The sequence below is a fragment of the Chlorocebus sabaeus genome, chromosome 16, assembly GCF_047675955.1.
Source record: "Chlorocebus sabaeus isolate Y175 chromosome 16, mChlSab1.0.hap1, whole genome shotgun sequence".
Taxonomy (NCBI): domain Eukaryota; kingdom Metazoa; phylum Chordata; class Mammalia; order Primates; family Cercopithecidae; genus Chlorocebus; species Chlorocebus sabaeus.
In genome coordinates this window covers 51421849-51445109 of record NC_132919.1, presented here as the reverse complement: position 1 = coordinate 51445109, position 23261 = coordinate 51421849, and the positions used below count along the sequence as shown (strand labels likewise).

Here is a 23261-nt window from a genome sequence, read left to right as displayed (position 1 = left end):
ATCCCAACACTTTGGGAGGCTGAGGCAGGCGGATCACGACGTCAGGAGTTCGAGACCAGCCTGGCCAATATGGTGAAACCTCATCTACTAAAAATACAAAAATTAGCTGGGTGTGGTGGCGTACTCCTGTAGTCCCGGCTACTCAGGAGGCTGAAGCAGAAGACTGCTTGAACCCAGGAGGCAGAGGTTGCAGTGAGCCAGGATAGCGCCACTGCACTACAGCCTGGGTGACAGAGCCGAGACTCCTTCCCAAAAAGAAAACAACAAAAAACACCAACATATTGGCTCTTTTAATATTCACTATGACCCCAGGAAGGTAGGTGACTACTGTTCCCATTTTGCAGATGTCAGAACCAAAACACAAAGCCATCCCGTAAATTGCCCAAGTAAATTGCCCAACATCACAATGCCAGATCTGCCTGTGACAGAGCTGGGATTCCAAGCAGGCAGGTCTCGCCTAGAGCCAGTATTCTTTACAATACTTCAGATGTCTCTCATTCCACATCCAGAAGGAGGTAAAATTAAGGGAGTAATTTGCCAAAAGGACAAAGATTTTCCTCAAAAAGTCATTTTGGGTCACTTTTTCAAATGTCTCAAAGTTTTATGACACTGAGTACAGTCACAGTGATCTGCGGCCTAAAAGATTTAAAATCAGGTTAAACCTCAACCCTTAGAAAACAAAACCTCAGCAGAGCACTTCACCTTCCTAGAATATCCTTCAAGGTAAACTAGATGCAGAATGTAAACTGCTTACTATCTGAATGTAACTTTTTTGTTTTAATAAAACTGATAGCTGGGCAGTGTGGCTCACACCTGTAATCCCAGCACTTTGGGAGGCCGAGGCGGGTGGATTACCTGAGGTTGGGAGTTTGAGACCAGCCTGGCCAACATGGTAAAATCCCATCTCTACTAAAAATAAAAAAATTAGCCAGGTGTGGTGGCGTGTGCCTGTAATCCCAGCTACTCAAGAGGCTGAGGAAGGAGAATCGCTTGAACCCAGGAGGTGGAGGCTGCAGTGAGCTGAGATCGCGCCACTGTACTCCAGCCTGGGCAACAGAGACTCTTGTATCAAAATAACATAAAATAAAATAAATAATAAAACTAATACATATGTTAAGTAATTCAAAAGAGAATAAAGAGTAAAAATCACCTGAAAATCAGTTACTTCTTGGGAGAGCATTCAGAAAGAGATCTACGTACATAATAAACAAAGAGGAAAAGACAGCATTTTTTCCTAAATAGCCTCTCTCTCTAGTTTGACCTCATTTGTGTACAGAAAGGCTTTATTTACAGAAGCTGGATGCAGTAGCTCATATCAGTAATCCCAGCACTTTGGGAGGCAGGCGGATCGCTTGAGCCCAGGAGTTCAAGACCAGCCTCGGCAACACAGTGAGACCTCCTGGCTCTACAAAAAAAAAAAAAAAAAAAAAAAGGCAAACAAACAAACAAAAAATTTAAATTATCCAGGTGTGGTAGTGCACACCTGTACACCTGTAGTCCCACCTATTCAGGAGGCTGAGGTAGGAGGATTCCTTGAGCCTGAGAGGCTCAGGTTGCAGTGAGTCAAGATCATGCCACTGCATCCCAGCCTGGGTGACAGAGCAAGACTCTGTTTCAAAAATGAAAATAAGGCCAGCCGTGATGGCTCACATCTGTAATCCCAGCACTTTGGGAGGCTAAGGCAGGCAGATCACCTGAGGTCAGGAGTTTGAAACCAGCCTGGCCAACATGGTGAAACCTTGTCTCTACTAAAAATACAAAAATTAGCTGGGCATGGTGGCAGATGCTTGTAATCCCAACTACTCAGGAGGCTGAGGCAGGAGAATCACTTGAACCACAGAGGCGGAGGTTGCAGTGAGCTGAGATCGTGCCATTGCACTCCAGCCCGAGCAACAAGAGTGAAACTCTGTGTCAAAAATAAAAAAAAATAAAAAAATAAAAAAGAAAGAAAAAAAGAACATAAAATTAGGACTAAAACAGACTAGACCTGATTCCTAACTTGTGAATTTGGGCAAACTATTCAATCTAAGCCTCAGATTTTTTTTGTCCGTAAAATGAAGATAACAGCATCTGCCTTTACAGGATTTGTGTGAGATTAAAAGAGAAGGGAAGTTGAATACTTAGCTTAGTGCAACGGCATGCTAAGTATTTAATATGTTAGTTATATTATTACTTATTAAAACAGGATCCATTTAAACATTTCTCTGTGCAAGTGTAGGCATTATTCTGTGTTGATATAGATCAACGTTAACACCTTCATGGTATTCCACTTAATAGGTGCCATTATCTACTTCTGTAAACCCCACTAATTGGTTTTGTTTTTTGTCTAGTATGGCAATTTCATCAACTGGAAGATGCATGCCACTTTTATGTGTCTTAACATCTCTAAAATGCATCTTACAATTGATAGTATTGGCAGAAAAAATTTTTTCTAGGTGGCACATAGATAATTGAAATAAACATCCTTATGTCTTCATCTTTAAAAAACTTGTTTAAGAGGTTCTTAGAATAAATTCTTTTTTTTTTTTTTGGAGACTCTGTAGCCCAGGCTGGAGTCAAGTGGCATGATCTTGGCTCACTGTAACCTCTGCCTCCCGAGTTCAAGCGATTCTCATGCCTCAGCCTCCTGAGTACTTGGGACTAGAGGCAAACATCACCATGACCGGCTAATTTTTGTATTTTTAGTAGAGACGGGATTTCACCATGTTGACTGGCCTGGTCTCAAACTCTGACCTCAAGTGATCTGCCCACTTTGGCCTCCCAAAGTGCTGGGATTATAGGCATGAGCCACTGTGCTCAGCCTCAGAACAAATTCTTAAAATTATAATTGCTGGACCATTTTATGTTCTGATACCTATTACCAAGCCACCAGTGAGAAAGACAATATTGGTAAAAATCTCCAGAGACATGGGATGGTGGTACCCATTTCTTCACACTGCAGTCAACAGAGGATGGGGTAAATCTTTGTCATATCTGGTAATCTGACATACAAAATGACAAACTTAGTCTAGACAGGAAGTCCAATAAATCACTCATGGAAGCAATGCTGGGCAGTTGAACAAAGCAAGACTACTGATACCCTAACCTTTCTGGTTTGCTAATACCTGGACAGTTAAGAGGGGTATCCATGTATTGTGATGGGTACACCACAGCAAGTTCTAAGATCAGACTCCATCTCTGTCACTTGCTAGATGTGTGAATCTGAGCAAGTTTCTTAAGCTTTGAGCCTGTTTCTGCATCCATAAAATGGGGTTAAGAATGCCAATCTCACCCAGCATGGTGACTCAAGCCTGTAATCCTAGCCAAGGCAGGTGAATCTTTTGAGGCTAGGAGTTCGAGACCAACCTGGCCAACCTGGTGAAACCCATCTCTACTAAAAGTACAAAAATTAGCAGGGTGTGGTAGCACACGCTTGTAGTCCCAGCTATAGGCTGAGGTGGGAGGATCGCTTGAGCCTGGGAGACAGAGGTTGCAGTAAGCTATGACGGTACCACTGCATTCTAGCCTTGGTGACAGAGGGAGACTGTCTTTAAAAAAAAAAAAAAACAAACAAAAAACACCAATCTTTCAGCACTCAAGATTAGGAATAACCTATAATTTAGTAGGCCGGGCCTGGTGGCTCACACCTGTAATCCCAGCACTTTGGGAGGCCAAGGCGGGTGGATCACTTGAGGTCAGGAGTTTAAGACCAGCCTGGCCAACATTGTGAAACCACATCTCTACTAAAAATACAAAACATTAGCCAGGTGTGGTAGCAGGCGCCTATAATCCCACCTACTCGGGAGGCTGAGACAGGACAATCGCTTGAACCCAGGAGGTAATGGCTGTAGCGAGCCGAGATCGCACGATTGCACTCCAGCCTGGGCAACAGAGCAAGACTTCGCCCAAAAAAAAAAAAAAAAAAAAAAAAAAACCCCAACAACTTACTAGCTATTCAACCATATGGTTTAGAGGTGAAACTGAAAGATTCTGAAGGAATACTACATTTCCTTACTCATTTCCTTCTCCAACCAGGGGGAAGAATCCTCTTCAGCCAGTCTCCCAAAGAGTCTTATTTATATAGGAACTGAAAGTTCATTCTCAGCACCTATGTGGAAATAGACGATTCAGCTGACAAAATGAATATAATAAAAAGCAAGCAGATTATTTGCTTTAAGAACACTCAAACAACAAACTGCCCCCTTCCTTTTTTTGCTTGTTTGTTTTTTTGAGATGGAGTCTCTCTCAGTTGCCCAGGCTGGAGCGCAGTGGCACAATCTCAGCTCACTGCAACCTCCACATCCCAGGTTCAAGTGATTCTCCCACCTCACCCTCCTAAGTAGCTGGGATTACAGGTATGCACCCACAGCACCGGGCCCGGCTGTTTTTTGTATTTTTAGTAGAGACAGGGTTTCACCATGTTGGCCAGGCTGGTCTCGAACTCCTGACCTTAAATGATCCATGCACCTCGGCCTCCCCAAAGTGTTGGGATTCAAGCATGAGCCACCGCGCCTGGCCACAAACTAACCTCCTTCTTAAAGATTAAATGCAATATTCTGGTTCAGTCAACAAGATTGATAAGAATTCTTACCAAAAGGCAAAGGCTGGGTACAATGGCTCACACCTGTAATTTCAGCACTTTAGGAGAAAAAATTAATGCTTCTACAGAGTATACTGATACTAGGACTTTAAAATAGTGGGTGAGGGGAACCTCCTTTTTCTTTTCTTTTTTTTTTTTTTAATTTGGAGATGGGGTCTCGCTTTGTTGCCCAGGTTGGGCTCCAACTCCTGGGCTCAAGCCATCTTCCTCTCTCAGTTTCATGAGCAGGTGGGGCCTTCAGGCTTGTAGTAGTGTACCTGGTTTTTTATTTAGATTAGGTAATTTGAACCCCTGAAATGGGACTTGTGTACTGAAACTCAGGACTTACAACTTGTGAAAACTCTAACCAAGCAAACTAGGGTTTGGCTCTTCACTGATCTTCTCCATTGAGGATCATAATCAAAGGGCATTTCTTTCTCAGGAGACTTACTCAAATGCCTCTATCTGACAGGCAGAAATCCTGTGATTCTTCCTTTCAGTATCTTTCAAACCACTCCCCTCCTTCATTTCCAGTATCCCAGGTTGATAGAGATTACTTGACACCATCCAGGCTTGGGATCCCAGACTTGCCCCCTTGCAATTCTTTACACACACACAATGCTCTTCATTGCTAAAAACCTTCCGAAGCTTCTTAAGGACCAGATCAAACTCTTAACTAGGCTTTTCTCACCTCGCTCCAACTCTACCTTATTTTCCACTTTGTCAGTCTAGGTTCTTATTCCAGCCTTCCTATCTCAAACACAACAAGCACAACTTCTGTCTCCCTTGAAATGTGCCCCTTCTCTTAACCTACACGTCTTGTTCTCCTTACAAGGTTCAGTTCAAGTCACAACTCTGCACACACCTGACTGATGTCAGTGCTTGCCAGTCTCATCTTTCCTGAATGACTCTAGCAGTTACAGTCTGCATACCATCAAATACTCCTAAGAATCACTACTACAAATCACTACTAAGAATGACAGTTGTGTGATCTTGGATAGATCATTTAGCTCTATGGGCCACCATTTCCTCATCTGTAAAATAGTAAATCTAACTTAAGAAATTTTAAAAGATCGTTCCCTTTTCTAAAAAAATTTTTATATACCATCTTGTACAGTTTCACATATTAATCTCAGTTCTCTTGAGACTTTGGAGCTTCTGAAGGGACTAAGAACATCTTATATTTCTCTCCCAACTCTCAAAGCAACTTATCCCAGTATCTGGCTCAAGAGATGCTTAGTGAGTGTGACACTGAAATAGGCCAGGCAGTGCTACCAAGACAGAGGATGGTTTGAAGATCTCAATGTGAACTCAAGACCTGTTTTTAAAGTAGTTTAAGAAACTAGTAAAGGTAGTTAGTGCCAGAGAAGGTAGAATACAACTAGATGACCCACGGCTGGCTCTCCACTAGAGTTGAAGAAAGCAAGAAGCTGGCTCTAGAACGGAATGAGCACAGATTTGAGAGCTCAAAATGGTCTCTTAATTCCTATGCAGCACAATTTGAAGTAAGTATACATAAGTCCCTAAATGGCAGCTGCAGCTCCTAGGTAAGCTCATCCAGTTTTATGTGCTCTAGTGTAGACTATTTAGGGGTCTTGTCAGTGGAGAACCTCCGGGACTGTCTCAAGTCTGCCCTACAATGGTGGGAGGAATTCTGATTTATTCCAACCACACCAGGCCTGAAACCTACAGATGAAGGGCAATTCCTTCTATTTTACATCTCAGTGTCCTCTCCCTCCCCCAGCCAAGAAAAACACAAGCTTTTGTAAGAGAGAGAAACAAAGGCAGACATATTGAACCATTCAACTCTATTTTAGGAAAATGCTTTTATTTTTTCCTCTTTTTCTCAGGACAGTAACAGGTCAATGTGTAGACAGAAAGTAGGGAAGGGGTGTGCTGGACGAAAGGAGTCACCATTTTTAACTAAAAGTTAACCAGGAACTCCAAGACACGAGAAGATGTGATCCTTCTGAACTACAGCCAGAGGGTGAAGGCTAAGTGCCTTTCTATTTCATTATCTTGAAATGAAACTTATTCAATATCCATATGCACATTTCCTTTATCAAGAGAGACATGCATATATATGCCTATTTCAATGAAAGTTAAATTGGTCAATGCTATTCCAGCAACTTTTAAAACATGTTTTGGCTTACAATTAATACCCTCAAGACTTACCAAATCAAAGCTATCCAGACCGGGCGCGGTGGCTCAAGCCTGTAATCCCAGCACTTTGGGAGGCCGAGACGGGTGGATCACGAGGTCGGGAGATCGAGACCATCCTGGCTAACACGGTGAAACCTTGTCTCTACTAAAAAAAATACAATAAAATAGCCAGGCGAGGTGGCGGGCGCCTGTAGTCCCAGCTACTCGGGAGGCTGAGGCAGGAGAATGGCGTAAACCCGGGAGGCGGAGCTTGCAGTGAGCTGAGATCGGGCCACTGCACTCCAGCCTGGGCGACAGAGCGAGACTCCGTCTCAAAAAAAAAACAAAAAAAAAACAAAAAAAAAAAGCTATCCAAAGGAAGAATCAAATGAGAAAAACTCTGTTTTTTTAACTAATAGCTTTTTAAAAAGCATGTTCCTCCTCTTCACCCAGCCATTTCACACAGTTATGAGACAAAGGGCAACTACTGTATCGTCACTCTTTTTTTTTTTCTTTTGGAGTAAAGCCACAACATTACCAACAAACAGCTAACGGCCACAGTTCAAAAGCAATAATGGCATTATGACTTCATATCTCAGTTACCTACCAAATTGAAAAGAACCACATATATGTATTTTTCTGTCTCCTCAAAGAAAATCTGAAAGTGAACGTGAATATTCTGATTTACTTTCTCCTCCATAATAAAAATTTCTGAGGGATCGTTAAACAGTATCTTCTTCCCTAATACAAGGATGGGAGAGAAGGTTTTTACACTTGTTCCTGAGTTTACTAATTTAAGTTAAAGAATTTATAAAATGTTCATGGTCTAGGTCTAGGACAAACTTCAAAGACAGAAATCAGGGAAAGTTCTTGTTTAAAAATTCTTAAAAAGAGGCCGGGTGCAGTGGTTCACGCCTGTAATCCCAGCACTCTGGGAGGCCGAGGAGGGCAGATCACGAGGTCAGGAGATCGAGACCATCCTGGCTAACACAGAGAAACCCCCGTCTCCACTAAAAATACAAAAAATTAACTGGGCGTGGCGGCAGGCGCCCGTAGTCCCAGCTACTCGGGAGGCTGAGGCAGGAGAATGGTGTGAACCTGGGAGGTGAAGCCTGCAGTGAGCCCAGATCTTACCACCACACTCCAGCCTGGGTAACAGAGCGAGAGTCCGTCTCAAACAAAAAAAAAAAAGAAAAAAAATTCTTAAAAAGAGACCGCATGTCCCTAGCTTTGTTTTAATTTGTTGCTTCAGTGCTTAACGTGCAATGGAGCAGATTTGGAGAAAAATATGAACTACCAGCCTTCTAGGTTCAAGTTTCTAAGATAAACTTATGAAATCTAAGTTTATATCACAAACAAAAAATACTGGCCCAAAAGGGTTTTTGTACAGGTTATAAATGGCGGCATTTGAGTAGCCTGTCTTATACCATCACAAGTAGCTTATCTGCAGAAAACAGTAATCACCCACAGAAACATCAAATTTCCTCTCCCATACACCAATGAAAACTGAGCAATTTTGTAGTCTAAGTTAACTTTGCCCTGAACTCTAGCTGGGCATATTTTCTCTAGTCCAAGAAAATAGAAACCTAGAGCTGGTTCCTTCTGCTTCCTGACAATTGAGTGCCGACTTTGAGAATACCCCCGAAAAGCCACAAACACAGCTTTGAAATGAACACACAGACACAGCGCTTTCTTCTCTTTAACCGGCTCTGCAGCATCACCTTCTATGAGGCTCAACCTATGTTTCTAACATTAAGAAATTCCTGGGCAGTTAACTTCAGAGTAGAACTCCACACTTTGGGCAATGAGGGCAAAACAGAGACTATCAATAAGTCCACATAACTTAAAAGTAAAAAAACTGCACGTCCTTTTATAAAGAACCGTATTTCTACATCTCCACTTGCTTTCTCTTTATAAAATTCTAAGAATTTCATTCAGGAGTAGTAAACAAATGAGGTAGCAAATTCCAACAATCAGTCTAAGGCTCTGAAGGAAAAATGTCAAAACTTGAGACACAGGAAACACTCAAACATTAAGCTTCAGACTTTCCTCCTTTAAAATTAACATACTTTTTGATAACACTCATCCTCGTTAAAATAAATTACACATCCAAAAGGGCAAACTGCTCCCGTCAATTGGGTAAACAACATAATTAACATGTGCTGGGGGAGAGCGAATCCTCACATAAATAGTGGGGCTCAAAATAAGCTGCACACGGTATAGAAGCTGATTTTTAAGCTGTCAGCAGGTTTCTTTTCGTGCAATTAGAGTTTAATATGGGGTAACTGCTCCTCAAGTTTCTTTTAAGAAAGTGGAAATCTGACTTGTACAATAGCAGGTTGCACCTTATTATTTCAAACTCCATTTGTTTTTTCACAAAGAATAAAAATACACTGAGGTTCTTTAATGAGTTTTGGTATGCACTTCTAACAACCTCTCTAAATTGGGAAAATTAATTTCTAACCTACCAAAATCATATTCTAGAAAGCAAAATCTTTTGGCTATATAAGACTAACTGAATGCTTTTACATAAATACTTCAAGTCTAGGTCTTTTTAAAAAAATGCTGTTTTTAAAATAAAACTCTACAGGGCAAATCAATCTACAAATCAATGTAGATTGATAGTTTCTACAATCACACTATTTTGACTTTACTTGAAATATTACCACTATCAACAGACAAACAAATACTTGAAGCATTTACACAAAGGCAGTTAAAGACCACACATCACACCAACTCACTTAAGTCATATTTAATATTCTACTCAGCATCTATCTCAAGCTCTCCAGATCAAATATGATGGTAAATGTTGAAAGTCTACAATGAAAAACACAGCTTCTTTGTGTGTAATCAGGGCGAAAGAAGGTGAGTGAGCACAAGGAGAGCGATCTCAGCATTGTGCTCGGCATCAGCACTTACCTTGAGGATGTCCCCCCTTTTGAAGCTCAGCTCGTCGTCTGCAGTAGCTTTGAAGTCATATTTGGCGATGGCTTCCATTCTGAGCGCTGCTCAGTGCTCAGCAGCCTGAAGCAGGGGGAAGGGAGTCTTCCCTGCTGAAGCAACCCAGCGCTCTGGGCTTAGCCTCGCCTCTCTTCTGGGACTCGCTCCGGCACTCTGGGACACACAATGCCACCCTGAAGCAGGAGAGGGACGATTAAGAGAAGTGGCCAGGATTGAAGGCAACCCCGCCCTGCCAATCGGCCTGCTGTCCCAGCCCCCACGCCCCCTGGCTCGGCCTGGCTCAGCCCTTCTCCCTCCCTTCCAGGCAACGGCCCCCCCCCACTTCTTCCTCTTTTCAGCCTCAGCCCCCAGGCGACTGACAGGCCTGTCGGCCAATGGCACAGCTGCCTGAGCTATTCCTGAACACACTTCCTCTTCCTTCCCGCTGGGTGTGCACTGCGTGCAGGAACCGGCTGGAGTCCCGCTCAGTCTCCGCCTTTCCTCCTTCACTCCTCACAGGCTATTCTCCAGCACCAAATACGGTCCACTGAAAGGAAGGCCTCACCCTGGGGATGGCACCTGTCTCTTCTCGGTTAAACAGACCTGTCTCCCTCCCCCACCTTCCCTTCTGGTCTTCTGAGAATGCTGGCTTCCCTACTCCACAGTCAAGAGCAGGCAAAGCAAGACTCTTTGGTCTCGAGCTGGTGCACTGTTCTCGAAACTAAACCATGGTCTGCTCCCAGGAGAGCAGGAGTAAGTAAACGTAGGAACTGCTTTTTCAATCCATTTACTGCTACAAGCACTGGTGGCTTTCCCCCAGCACTCCCACGTTGTGATCGGCAAGTTCAGGTAACCAGAGAAAGATCACAGCTCCGAGCCGCGTACGGTGGAAATAGTGGGGATGACGCTCTTGCATAAGGCTGTCTTTCCCCTGCAGATCCCCAAGACTCTGGGGTCCCCACCAGGAATGAAATAAATGACCAAGGCTCAGCATTCCAGAAATAGCTCCACATTATTTCTAACTAACCAACTATCTTGTTTGGGAAAGAAAGTGCAGGGAGATGGTGCCCAAAGAAAGTTAAAGTGAAGTCTCTCTCTGTCACCTTGCACACAGCTTCTTAGAACAAGCAGAGTATAAAACTGATGCAAACTGCATGTTGCAGGTAAAAGATTCTGTGAGAACCCTGAGATACTGTATCAGGTGATGATGAACTGGCAGTAGTACAATCACTGGTGTAGTGAAGCGTCTCCAGCCATGAATATAGGACACAACCTAGATCTGTGGATAACTAAAGAAAAATAAAGCCTTGTTCTGGTTAGCTCGGTCACTGTTTTCATACTTGCTAAAAAGCAGAAAACAACAGAACTGGGACAGATTATTTATAGTGACACCTTTCTTGGATAATTACGACCTAGCAGCTCATTTGAGGGGCACAAGTGATTATTATTCCTTTGTTCTAAAGTTGACAATTGGGGCACTAATCAAGCATAGCTGCAAATGGACCAAGTAGTGAGCCAGTGGGGAATATTAAGATTAGACCAAGATAAGTATTATCAAAAAGAAAATAAATCGTCTGATAATGAGTCCTTCAGTCAAATTCTGAAAGCCAAACATTCTGCTGCAGGTAACTAATAAACCAAATCAATGTTTATTCCTTCAGGCCATACCTAAGATATTCCATGTGGTGCCGCTGGCTGTAACAGGGGAAGTAAAGAAAGAGTCCCAGCAAATATTAAAAAATGCAGAGGTTGATCTGAGAGTATTTATTTTTGTGTATCCTTAAATGCCCTTCACTTACACTCTCTGTAGTTATTTTGATCAAACTAACCCATGTACATAATTTTAAAAGTCAGAGTTTTAAAAGGCTTATGAAAAAGAGCAGCTCCCTACCAACACCCACAGGCAATCACTCTCAATTTTGTTTTTTGCTTTCTCTTTGTATTTTTCTGTTTCTTAATCTTGTGGTCAATGCACAAAATGGATACAGTATTTCTAAAGAATGTGCTTTCACTACTTTCTTAGTTTATTCCAGCCATTATCTATTGTCTGCAAGGTGAAGATTTAGTTTCCCCCTGCCCTATACCAATAATATCATATATTCTGGTTTAATCAGTAGTATATCATGATATACTACTCACTGATAATTTAAATAATGCACTAAAACCAATCATACTTTTTTTTTTTTTTTTTTTTTTTTTTTTGAGATAGAGTCTAAGATTGCCCAGGCTGGAGTGCAGTGGCATGATCTCGGCTCATTGCAACCTCCACCTCCCAGGTTCAAGCGATCCTCCTACCTTGGCCTGTAGCTGGGACTACAGGCACATGCCAACAAGTCTGGCTACTTTTGATATTTTTAGTAGAGACGGGGTTTCGCCATGTTGGCTAGGCTGGTCTTGAACTCCTGGCGACTCAAGTGATCCGCCCACCTTGGCCTCCCCAGGTGCTGGGATTACAGGCATCAGTGGCTGTGCCTGACCCAATGATACTTTTTTGTACAATCCTTCAATTTTCCCCAGCATTAGTAACTGCTTAGTGTTCTATTTTTTACTTGGCTAGTTCCCTGTGTATCTACTTTTACTTTTTCTTTTCTTTTTTTTTTTTGAGACAGGGTCTTGCTCTGTTGTCCAGGCACAAGTGCAGTGGCATGTCATGGCTTACTGCAGCCTTGACCTCCTTGGCTCAAGCAATCCTCACGCCTCTGCTTCCCAAGTAGCTGGACCTACAGGTGTGGGCCACTATGCCCGGCTACTTTTTCTACTTTTTGTAGAGACAGGGTCTCACTATGTGAGACCAGTCCAGTTTAGTTTAGTGTTGAATTTGCATGGTCTCTAGAGGCAGGCCCCTCACACTAACAGCTACAAGTTTGGGCAAACTTTTGAAACAAGCTCCGGTTTTCTCATATGTAAAACGAGAATAATATCTACCTTTTAAGACCCAGGCTGGTCTCAAACTCCTGGCCTCAAGCAATCTGCCTGCCTCGGCCTCCCAAAGTGCTGGGGTTACAAGGGAGAGTGAGCCACCATGCCCAGCCCTATGTTTACTTTTAACAAATGCTCCAAAATCTCTCCTACATGCTATCAACATTTTCCTCAGCCTGTTTATTTTAACTGGTCTCTATTGCTGAGACTACATATTACTGATAGGAAGCTGAAGAATACTTAAAATGATAGGAAAAAAATAAGGAGTTTTATTTTTGAAAAACAGAAATCAGATAGAAATGAAAAGCCCTGTCACTATCAAGCTATGTAGTAAGACCAGCCATAAGCTTCTGTGTCACTCAGGATTTAAGACAGCTGCAATGTTATTCAATAGCAGTACCAAAAAACCAAGACAGTTCTCCATACCTGCTTTCCTACTGCTACTCAACTCATCTGCTGAAAGCTTAAAAAGAATAACCTTCTTGAAAATCGTGTTTTGAGTAACCATTGCTTTGTGAGATGCAGAGCTTGACAGAAAATTAAACCCCTACTTCCAAGGCTGTGCTGAGTTAAAAAACTGAAAACTCGAAGAGGAAAGCTTATTAGGTTATCCACCCAAAAGAGTGTATTCGCTAAAGGAATTCCAAAGGGTGTGTTTCAGTAAAGACAGAAAAAAATTCTAACACATACACAACACTAATTACTAAAAGGAAGAAATCTGAAAGCAGACATAATGTATAATGATTTTAACAGAGCAGATGTTGCTGTTCATTTCCCAAGAAAATGGGGTGTAGTGTACTATACACTGAAGCCTAATGAGAGTAACCTCAAAACTATTACCAGCCCATCCCAAGCAGTGAATTTTAAGAAGGGTAAGTAGAGCTTTAATCATTCATTTCAAACAATATCAACTGTATCCAAAAAACTACTATCCTAAAAGTATTTGTAAGTTTTTTTTATTTCTTCCATTTAACTCTCTTCTTCCCCAAATTCACAGAAAATAAAATACATGACCCCAGTCCAGTATAGCTTAGTGTTGCATCTTCATGGTGTCTAGAGGCAGGCCCCTCACACTTACAGCTACAGTTTTGGGCAAAGTTGTGAAACAAGTTCTAGTTTTCTCATCTGTAGAATGAGAGAATATCTACCATATAAGAGCCACTGAGGATTAAATTAGACAACATAGATAATATACGTTAAATGCTTTGGATAGAGCCTGACATGTAATAATGACTCAAAATAAATTTATTTATTTTTATTTATTTATTTTTTTGAGACAGCATCTAGCTGTCGCCCAGGCTGGACTGCAGTGTCACGATCTCAGCTCACTGCAACCTCTGCCTCCCAGGCTCAAGCAATTCTCCTGCCTCAGCCGTCCAAGTAGCTGGGACTACAGGTGTGCACCACCATGCCTGGCTAATTTTTGTATTTTTAGTAGAGATTGGGTTTCGCCATGTTGGCCAGGCTGGTCTCAAACTCCCACCTCAGCCTCCCAAAGTGCTGAGATTATAGGCATGAGCCACTGCGCCCAGCCTTCAAAAGAAATTTAAAATGTTACTCTATTTAAAACATATGAAAAGAAAAGCAAATTAAAACAGAGTTCTTTCATATACTCATATACTAATTGGCAAATTTTTAAAAGATTTATAATATCCAATCTGCAATACTTTGAGTAAACAGACTTTTATTTATTTTTTCAGACAGGGTATCACTCTGCAGCAAAGGCTGGAGTGCAGTGGTGTGATCTTGGCTCACTGCAACCTCCACCTCCTGGGCTCAAGGGATCCTCCCACCTCAGCCTCCTTAGTGGGGACTACAGACACCAGCCACCACACCCTGCTCATTCTTTTTGTAGAGACAGGGTCTCCCTATGCTGCCCAGGCTGGTCTCAAATGCCTAAGTTCAACAGATCTGCCTGCCTTGGCCTCCCAAAGTGCCGGGATTACAGGTATGAGTCACCGCACCAGGCATAGACTTTTTACCCTACCAGGTGTCCATTCATCCAACATTTTGAGAAGTTACTGACAATGTGGCCTGGTGTTACATTATAACAATAAAATCACCACAGAACCCACACTACAGCAAGGAATTAATGAGCTCAGCTCAATCTTTTTGGTGAGTTATTTGGTAATCTATTGACAATTTTTATTTATTTTTATTTCTTTCTTTTTCAGAGACATAGTCTTGCTCTATCCCCCAGGCTGGAGTTCAGTGGTGTGATCTCTGCTCACTGCAACCTCCACATCCTGGGTTCAAGCAATTCTCCTGCCTCAGCCTCCCAAGTAGCTGGGATTACAAGTGCCTGCAACCATGACCAGCTAATTTTTGTATTTTTAGTAGAGACAGGGTTTCGCCATGTTGCCCAGGCTGGTCTTGAACTCCTGACCTCAGGTGATCCGCCCATCTCACCCTCCCAAAGTGCTGAGATTACAGGCATGAGCCACTGTGCCCGGCCTGTTTACTTATATTATTTGAGACAGAGTCTCGCTCTATTGCCCAGGCTGAAGTGCAGTGGTGCAATCATGGTTCATTTCAGCCTCAAACTTCTTGGCTCAAGCCATTCTCCTGCCTTAGCCTCCCAAGTAGCTGGGACTACACGTGCACACCACCATGCCTGGCTCATTTTTTTTTTTTTGTAGTGACCAGGTCTCACCATGTTACCCAAGCTGATCTCAAACTCCTGGCCTCAAGTGATCCTCCCCATCTCAGCCTCCCCAAGTGCTGGGATCTGGGATTCCAGGTGTGAGCCACCACACCTGGCTTTGACAATTTTTTCTTTTTTTTTTTTTGAGACAGTGTCTCGCTTTGTCACCCAGGCTGGAATGCAGTGGCGCGATCTTGGCTCACCGCAACCTCCATCTCCCAGGTTCAAGCCATTCTCCTGCCTCAGCCTCCTGAGTAGCTGGGATTACAGGTCCCCACAACCACAATCGGCTAACTTTTGTATTTTTAGTAAGAGACGTGGTTTCACCGTGTTAGCCAGGATGGTCTTGATCTCCTGACCTTGTGATCCGCCCTCCTTGGCCTCCCAAAGTGCTGGGATTACAGGCATGAGCCACCGTGCCCGGCCCTGACCAACAATTTCGAAATATTCATACATACCCTTTTTTTTGAGACAGGGTCTTGCTTTGTCACCCAGTCTGGAGTGTGGTGGGTGCCATCTTGGCTCACTGCAGCCTTGACCTCCCAGGCTCATGCCATCCTCCCACCTCAGCTTCCCCAGGAGCTGCGACTACAGGTGTGTGCCACCACACCTGGCTAATTTTTATAAATACATACTCCTTTTTTTTAGATGGAATCTCGCTCTGTCACCCAGGCTGCAGTGCCATGGCACAATCTCAGCTCACTGCAATCTCTGCCTCCTGAGTTCCAGCAATTCCCCTGCCTCAGCCTCCCAAGTAGTTGGGACTGTAGGCGTATACCACCATGCCTGACTAATTTTTGTACTGTTAGTAGAGACGGGCTTTCGCTATGTTGGCTAGGCTGATCTCGAACTCCTGATTTCAGGTGATCCACTGGCCTTGGCCTCTCAAAGTGCTGGGATTACATGTATACCACCATACTCGGCCTCATGCTCCCTTTTTTCTTTTGAGACAGCGTCTTGCTCTGTTGCCCAGGCTGGAATGCAGTGGCGTGATCTCGTCTCACTGCAACCTCCGCCTCCTGGGTTCAAGCGATTCTCCTGCCTCAGCCTCCCAAGTAGATGGGATTCCAGGTGTGTCACCACCACATAATTTTTGTATTTTCTTTTTTTGTGTGTGTATGTGTTTTTAATGTTTGTATTTTCAAATAGAGATGGGGTTTCACCATGTTGGCCAGCCTGGTCTCCAACCCGAAGTGATCCGCCCACCTCAGCCTCCCAAAGTTCTGGGGTGACAGGCATGAGCCACTGTGCCCAACCAATACATATTCTTGACCAAGCAGTTCCACTTCCCAGATTTCTCTCACTGAAACAAGGAGACAAAACACAATGTGCAACATACACATATACACACACACCCTTAATCAATATCCATGAGCTTGTGTATGGAGTATCTACATAAACACCACGACATGTTATCGATTTTGGTTTTGTTTTTTTTTTGAGACTGGAGTCTTGCTCTGTCACCCAGGCCAGAGTGCAGTGGTGCGATCTCTGCTGAAAGCAACCTCCACCTCCTGGGTTCAAGCCATTCTCCTCAAATTTTTAAAGCTGCAGAAAAATTATAGTTTATCCTATTTCTGTAAGGCAAAATAATATATCAGTATGTGCTTAAAAAAAAAAAAGGCTAACAATGCTTCTCCCTGCTAGCCAGATCACAGAACACTTTTACTTTCTGCATGATACACCTCAATTGTATTTTCATTATTCTTACAATATGCATATGTTACTTTTGTAGTTAGAACACAAACCAAAAAGTTTACTGACGCTCTGGAGTTAAGACTTGGATTCAAATGTAACTTTTCCACTTACTAATGAGGGGACACTGGAGAAATAACTCACATTCTGTAATCCCTAGTATCCCTCAACTGGAAAACGGGAATAATAGCAGCAACTATATTATAAAGTCATTTTGATAATTAAAAGAGATAATGGTTGTAAACTGCTTGGCAGAAGTCTCTGGCTCTCTCCAAAAGACTGAGCTAATTATCCACTATAGTGTGGGCTGTGATGATTTTATTATAATAATCTCGTATAAGCCAGAGACCTTAACTAGTATTTTCAGTCTAGTTTATATTATTTTCAGTACTAGTTAATACTAGTATTAACTAGTATTTTCAAATACTAGCCTACATGTTCTAAAGTAAATCTGGAGCTTCCATCTGCATAGGCAGATATCCTGATGAAGCCATCATAAATTGAAAATATCGCCAGGCGCGGTGGCTCAAGCCTGTAATCCCAGCACTGTGGGAGGCCGAGACGGGCGGATCACGAGATCAGGAGATCGAGACCATCCTGGCTAACACGGTGAAATCCCGTCTCTACTAAAAAACACAAAAAACTAGCCAGGCAAGATGGCGGGCGCCCGTAGTCCCAGCTACTCGAGAGGCTGAGGCAGGAGAATGGCGTGAACCCGGGAGGCGGAGCTTGCAGTGAGCTGAGATCCGGCCACTGCACTCCAGCCTGGGCGACAGAGCAAGACTCTGTCTCAAAAAAAAAAAAAAGAAAGAAAGAAAGAAAGAAAAGAAAATATCGTTAACACTGAAAATGCATTTTAATACACCTAACCTACCAAACACCATAGCTTAGCCTAGCCTACCTTACCTTAAATATGCTCCAAGGCCGGGCGCGGTGGCTCAAGCCTGTAATCCCAGCACTTTGGGAGGCCGAGACGGGCGGATCAGGAGGTCAGGAGATCGAGACTATCCTGGCTAACACGGTGAAACCCCGTCTCTACTAAAAAATACAAAAAACTAGCCGGGCAAGATGGCGGGCGCCCGTAGTCCCAGCTACTCGAGAGGCTGAGGCAGGAGAATGGCGTAAACCCGGAAGGTGGAGCTTGCAGTGAGCTGAGATCCGGCCACTGCACTCCAGCCTGGGCGACAGAGCGAGACTCTGTCTCAAAAAAAAAAAAGAAAGAAAGAAAGAAAAGAAAATATCGTTAACACTGAAAATGCATTTTAATACACCTAACCTACCAAACACCATAGCTTAGCCTAGCCTACCTTACCTTAAATGTGCTCCAAGGCCGGGCGCGGTGGCTCAAGTGTGTAATCCCAGCACTTTGGGAGGCTGAGACGGGCGGATCAGGAGGTCAGGAGATCGAGACCATCTGGCTAACACGGTGAAACCCCGTCTCTAGGAAAAAATACAAAAAAACTAGCCGGGCGAGGTGGCGGGCGCCTGTGGTCCCAGCTACTCGAGAGGCTGAGGCAGGAGAATGGCGTAAATCCGGGAGGCGGAGCTTGCAGTGAGCCTAGATCCGGCCACTGCACTCCAGCCTGAGCGACAGAGTAAGACTCTGTCTCAAAAAAAAAAAAAAAAAAAAAAAAAAAAAAAAAAAAAAAAAGTGCTCCAAACACATCAGCCTACAGTTGAGCAAAATCATCTAACACAAAGCCCATTCTATAACAAAGTGATGAATATCTCCTGTACTTTACTGACTACTGTACTGAGAGTGAAAAACAAAAGTTATATGGATACTAGAAGTACAGTTTTTACTGAGTGCTATTGCTTTCACACCACTGTAAAGTTGGAAAATCTGTAGTCTGAGTCTACAGACTCAGAAGAATTCTCTGGTAGGCAAATTAATGACCCTATTAAGTATAAATTTCAAGTTAAATCACTCTACATCACAGTACTAAGAATGCTAAAAAATTTACACATGTAAAAATGAATCATGCTTATTATAGTCACTCATTCCATTAGGCTATTCTAAATACTCACTTTGTGTACACACAGAAAAATGTAATTTTAACTTGAATAACTTAAAACCACACAGCGGTCTTATTATTTATGGCTACATTCGGTAACAACAGTTTTGATCCTTAGACCATCTGTATCAAAATCTGCCCATTCAGAGACTGATTCACTGTGGGGTACATCCTGGAGTTCTACCAGAACCTAATTTTAAAAAGATCCCTCAGTGATTTTTATGGATACTAAATTTTACATCATTGCTATACCATGGGATGCCTTAACCAGATTTTAAAATTTGCATTCCAGATAATGCACTACAATGTCCTTGCATGAAATGAAAATAATGCATACTGGCAGGGTGCGGTGGCTCACACCTGTAATCCCAGCACTTTGGGAGGCTGAGGTGAATGGATCACCTGAGGTCGGGAGTTCGAGATCGGCCTGACCAACATGGAGAAATCCTGTCTCTACTAAAAATACACAATTAGCCAGGCGTGGTGGCGCATGTCTGTAATCCCAGCTACTTGGGAGGCTGAGGCAGGAGAATCGCTTGAACCCAGGAGGCGGAAGTTGCGGTGACCCAAGATCGTGCCATTGCACTCCAGCCTGGGCAACAAGAGCGAGAATCTGTCTCAAAAAAAAAAAAAAAAGAAAGAAAGAAAGAAAATAATGCACTGGCGCAGTGGCTCACGCCTGTAATCCTAGCACTTTGGGAGGCCGAGGCGGGCGGATTACGAGGTCAGGAGATCGAGACCATCCTGGCTAACCCAGTGAAACCCCATCTCTACTAAAAATACAAAAAACTAGCCAGGTGAGGTGGCGGGCGCCTGTAGTCCCAGCTACTCGGGAGGCTGAGGCAGGAGAATGGCGTAAACCCGGGAGGCGGAGCTTGCAGTAAGCCAAGATGGCGCCACTGCAGTCCAGCCTGGGCGACTGAGCAAGACTCCGTCTCAAAAAAAAAAAAAAGAAAATAATGCATATTCACTTGGTACCACTAGGAAAAAGGCAACTTTGACCAAAAAAAAAAAAAAAAAAGACTCTCAAAAGCCGTTCAGTAATGGTGGACAGTTCCTCTGAATTAAGCAAATAAGTATTAATTTCTCTCCGGAGGGCATGGTGACTCTCTATTCTGTACCACTTCATTTCTCCAAAATCCATTCCTCTTCTGTTGTATGTGTAACAATTAGAACTCTGATGCACACCATGCGACGTGATAACAGCAATTGCTGAGAAGAATCTCTAAGTACCATCAACCAGTAGTATTTAAAACCCAGCAAGCCTCTCAAATCTGAGTAACTTGCTGACGGAGTAAAGTGCCTCAAACATTTAAATGTTTGAGTTTATGCCGGGAACAGCGGCTCACGTCTGTAATCCCAAGGCTGAGGTAGGTAGATCACTTGAGGTCAGGAGTTTGAGACCAGCCCGGCCAACAAAAATACAAAAATACAAAACTACAAAAATACAAAAACTAGCCGGGCTTGGTGGCGAGCACCTGTAATCCCAGCTACTCGGGAGGGTGACGCAGGATAATCGCTTGAACCCAGGAGGTGGAGGCTGCAGTGAGCCGAGATAGCACCACTGCACTCCAGCCTGGGCGACAGAGCAAGACTCCGTCTCAAAAAAATAAAATAAAATAAAATAAAATAAATAAATAAATAAATAAATAAATAAATAAATAAATAAATGCTTGTGTTTAGTAGGAGAAAGCTGATTATAAGAATTAACTCTGGCCAGGCGCAGTGACCCACGCCTGTAATCCCAACACTTTGGGAGGCCAAGGCAGGTGGATCACCGGAAGTCGGGAGTTCAGGACCAGCCTGGACAACATAGTGAAACCCCATCTCTACTAAAAATACAAAATTAGCTGGGTGTGGTGGTGAGCGCCTATGATCCCAGCTACTCAGGGGGCTGAGGCAGGACAATCACTTTAACCCAGGAGGTGGAGGTTGCAGTGAGCCGAGATCACACCATTGCACTCCAGGCTAGACAGAGCGAAACTCTGCCTTTAAAAAAAAAAAAAAAAAAAAAAGTCACGTAAGCCCTGAGACCCAATCTTCCTTACTATTATAAAGACATACTAGAAGAAGGCATAAGCAGGCACAAAAGCATAATCTTAAAAGAAAAAGACTAAAAGACAAAAATAACACAAGCAAACCACACTTGTGACCTAGTGGCAGGATTGATTTCTTAGGGATTAATTCAATCTTTTGAGCCTCCCTGTTCTCAGAGAGGGGACTTCAGCCTCCCACAGCTCTCTAGCAACCCTTCTGGCTGACTGCAGGGAACGCAGGGGACGCGCACAAGTAAAGGAACGAAAGCAGGAAAGAGAGTCTCTTCCCGAGAAAAAAGACGTAATATTGAAATGAGAGAAAACGAACAGCACGAAAGGGAAGAAACCTCGAAAAATTACGCCAGAGTGGGGACTACAAGGAGGAAGGGGAAGTAGATAAGAGAAAAAAAAAAAGGGGTGATGGGGGGAGGAAGGGACAAATGACCTGCATTACACAAGCATTTCGTGTCCCTAGTGGAATGGACAGAAGTAGAGAAGGAAGGACATAACTGGAGAATTACTAAGTGAAAGAGAGGTAAGAAAGCCAAAAGAGACTAATGCTAATTTCTCTGTGTCTGACATTTCTGAAAGTCAACATCATCAAGAGGAGATAGACCTCAAGTGCACTTCAGTCCCCTGCAAACTGCACTTTCATAGCCTTTGAAGCCAGCCTTGAAAAACTTTCTAAACAAACCATAACTCACATGTCGCTTACAATCACAGAGACGGCGCGCTGCAAATGAAAATTACCAGCGCCCGCTCTCGCCGCAATCCTTCCTCGGTGCAGTCCAACCTGCTGCTATTGAATTTTTCTTGACAAACATTTTTCAAATAGTTTTTTTTTTTTTTAAGTGTCAGAATAAAGGTATCTCCCCCGGCTCCAGCAGCAAACGTTCTACCCCAAGGTGGATTCCCGCACAAAATTAAGCCCAAAGACGCCAAGAGATGGTGACGTGGTTGCCGTGCAGGTCGAAAGCACATCAATCACCACAGCTGCAACCCACACCAAGTCCCCCGCCACCGGGCTCGGGCGGACTGACTCAGCCGGCGTTCTGCCCGCCTGGGCTTCCCGGGCATCTTCCGTGCAAACCCTCCCGATGAAGGCAGGGGACTTCGCCAGGGAGCCCGGATCTCTTCCCCTGGACTCCCGGACTGCCCAGAGCCGAGAGCCGGAGGAGGACGGTCCCCAAGAAGGAAGCGCCCCAAAAGGGGAAACGTAGAGTCCGGAGCCCCGGGGATTCCGCTCCACGTCCCGAGCCTCGCCGCCCCGACCCGAACCCCGGGGCCGGTCCCGGTTCCCCCGGGGCCCACTCCCGCTGCAGACCGGAGAGGAAGAGGCACCAGAGCGGCGCCGAGAGCAGCCTCCCGCACTCACCGTGGCGCAGCTGCTCCGCTCAGCGTCCGGCCCGCCCCTCCACAACGCTGCGAGCGGCCTGCGACCCAGAGGCTGCTCCGCGAGGGCAGCGCTTGCTCCCGCCGCCGTCACCGCCACAGACACAGGCACAGCCACAGCCTCTGACACCGACGCCGCCGCCGCCCGGTCGCCGGAGCACTAGTGCCTCCTCGCTTCCGCTCCCCGTCGGTGTCCCGCGAGAACTTCTCCAGGAGGCCCCGCCCCGCTCCGCCCCCGCGAGACTTCCCCCAGCGGAAAAGGCCCAGAGCGCAGGCGCCCCGTCTCCGCCGGGCCCCCGCAGGTGGGGACCAGCCAGCTGCCAGGGCGCATGCGTCAGACCGCCCCGCAGCAGGTGGGCTTGGCACGGCTCCGCCCCCGGGTCGCCGTAACCCTCTCGGTGCCGGAACAGGTAAATGACAACTTGGCCCTGAAGGACTCTTCCCCCGTCTAATCACTTTCTTTTCCTCTTCTACCAAACCGAGGCAGTTGGATGGATAAGGGCTGAGGGGAGGAAGAGATCTTCCAGCATGAAGCGCTCCACATAGAGGACCAGGTCTTGAAGTGTTTGAGAATCCGGTCCGTACAAACTCTGCAGTGTGGAATGATTGGTGAGTTTGTTTGCTCATTGATTGAATCGTGTGCCTAATACAGACTGAACACTGTGCTGGGTATAGAACAGAAATCTTGGCCCTTAAGGAATTCACGGTCTAGGGAAGTCGAAGAAAAATTAACAAATAATGCCATAAGTACTGTTATAATTATTTGGAGTTGCTGAGGAAGCTAAAAGGATGGAGGAGGGACTGCTACACTGCCCATTGCAGAAGAGCCTTCACAGACGTGATGCGGCGATGTCTGAGCTGAGTCTTGGAGGATGAGTAGGAATTTGCCAGGCAGAGAAGCCAGAGTAAGGGCATTTCAG

At 44.3% G+C, this 23261-nt stretch overlaps 1 protein-coding gene across 3 annotated transcripts in view; it reads right to left on the bottom strand.

Annotated features, from left to right (window-relative positions):
- The window catches only part of GRB2 (growth factor receptor bound protein 2), an 83197-nt gene extending 60679 nt beyond the window's left edge, over positions 1-22518 (bottom strand). The window contains exons 1-3 of one of the 3 annotated variants that reach the window (XM_073005039.1): positions 22325-22487; positions 18211-18338; positions 9620-9834 (exon numbers count right to left, since the gene is read on the bottom strand). In XM_073005039.1, the coding sequence (XP_072861140.1) occupies positions 9620-9697 (78 nt within the window). In that variant the 5' untranslated portion in view covers positions 9698-9834; positions 18211-18338; positions 22325-22487. Of the gene's footprint in view, positions 1-9619; positions 9835-17804; positions 17969-18210; positions 18339-22324 lie in introns of those variants that run through there. The other 2 variants (XM_008011770.3, XM_073005040.1) reach the window with 2 other exon arrangements.
- Between the last annotated feature and the right edge of the window lie 743 nt (positions 22519-23261).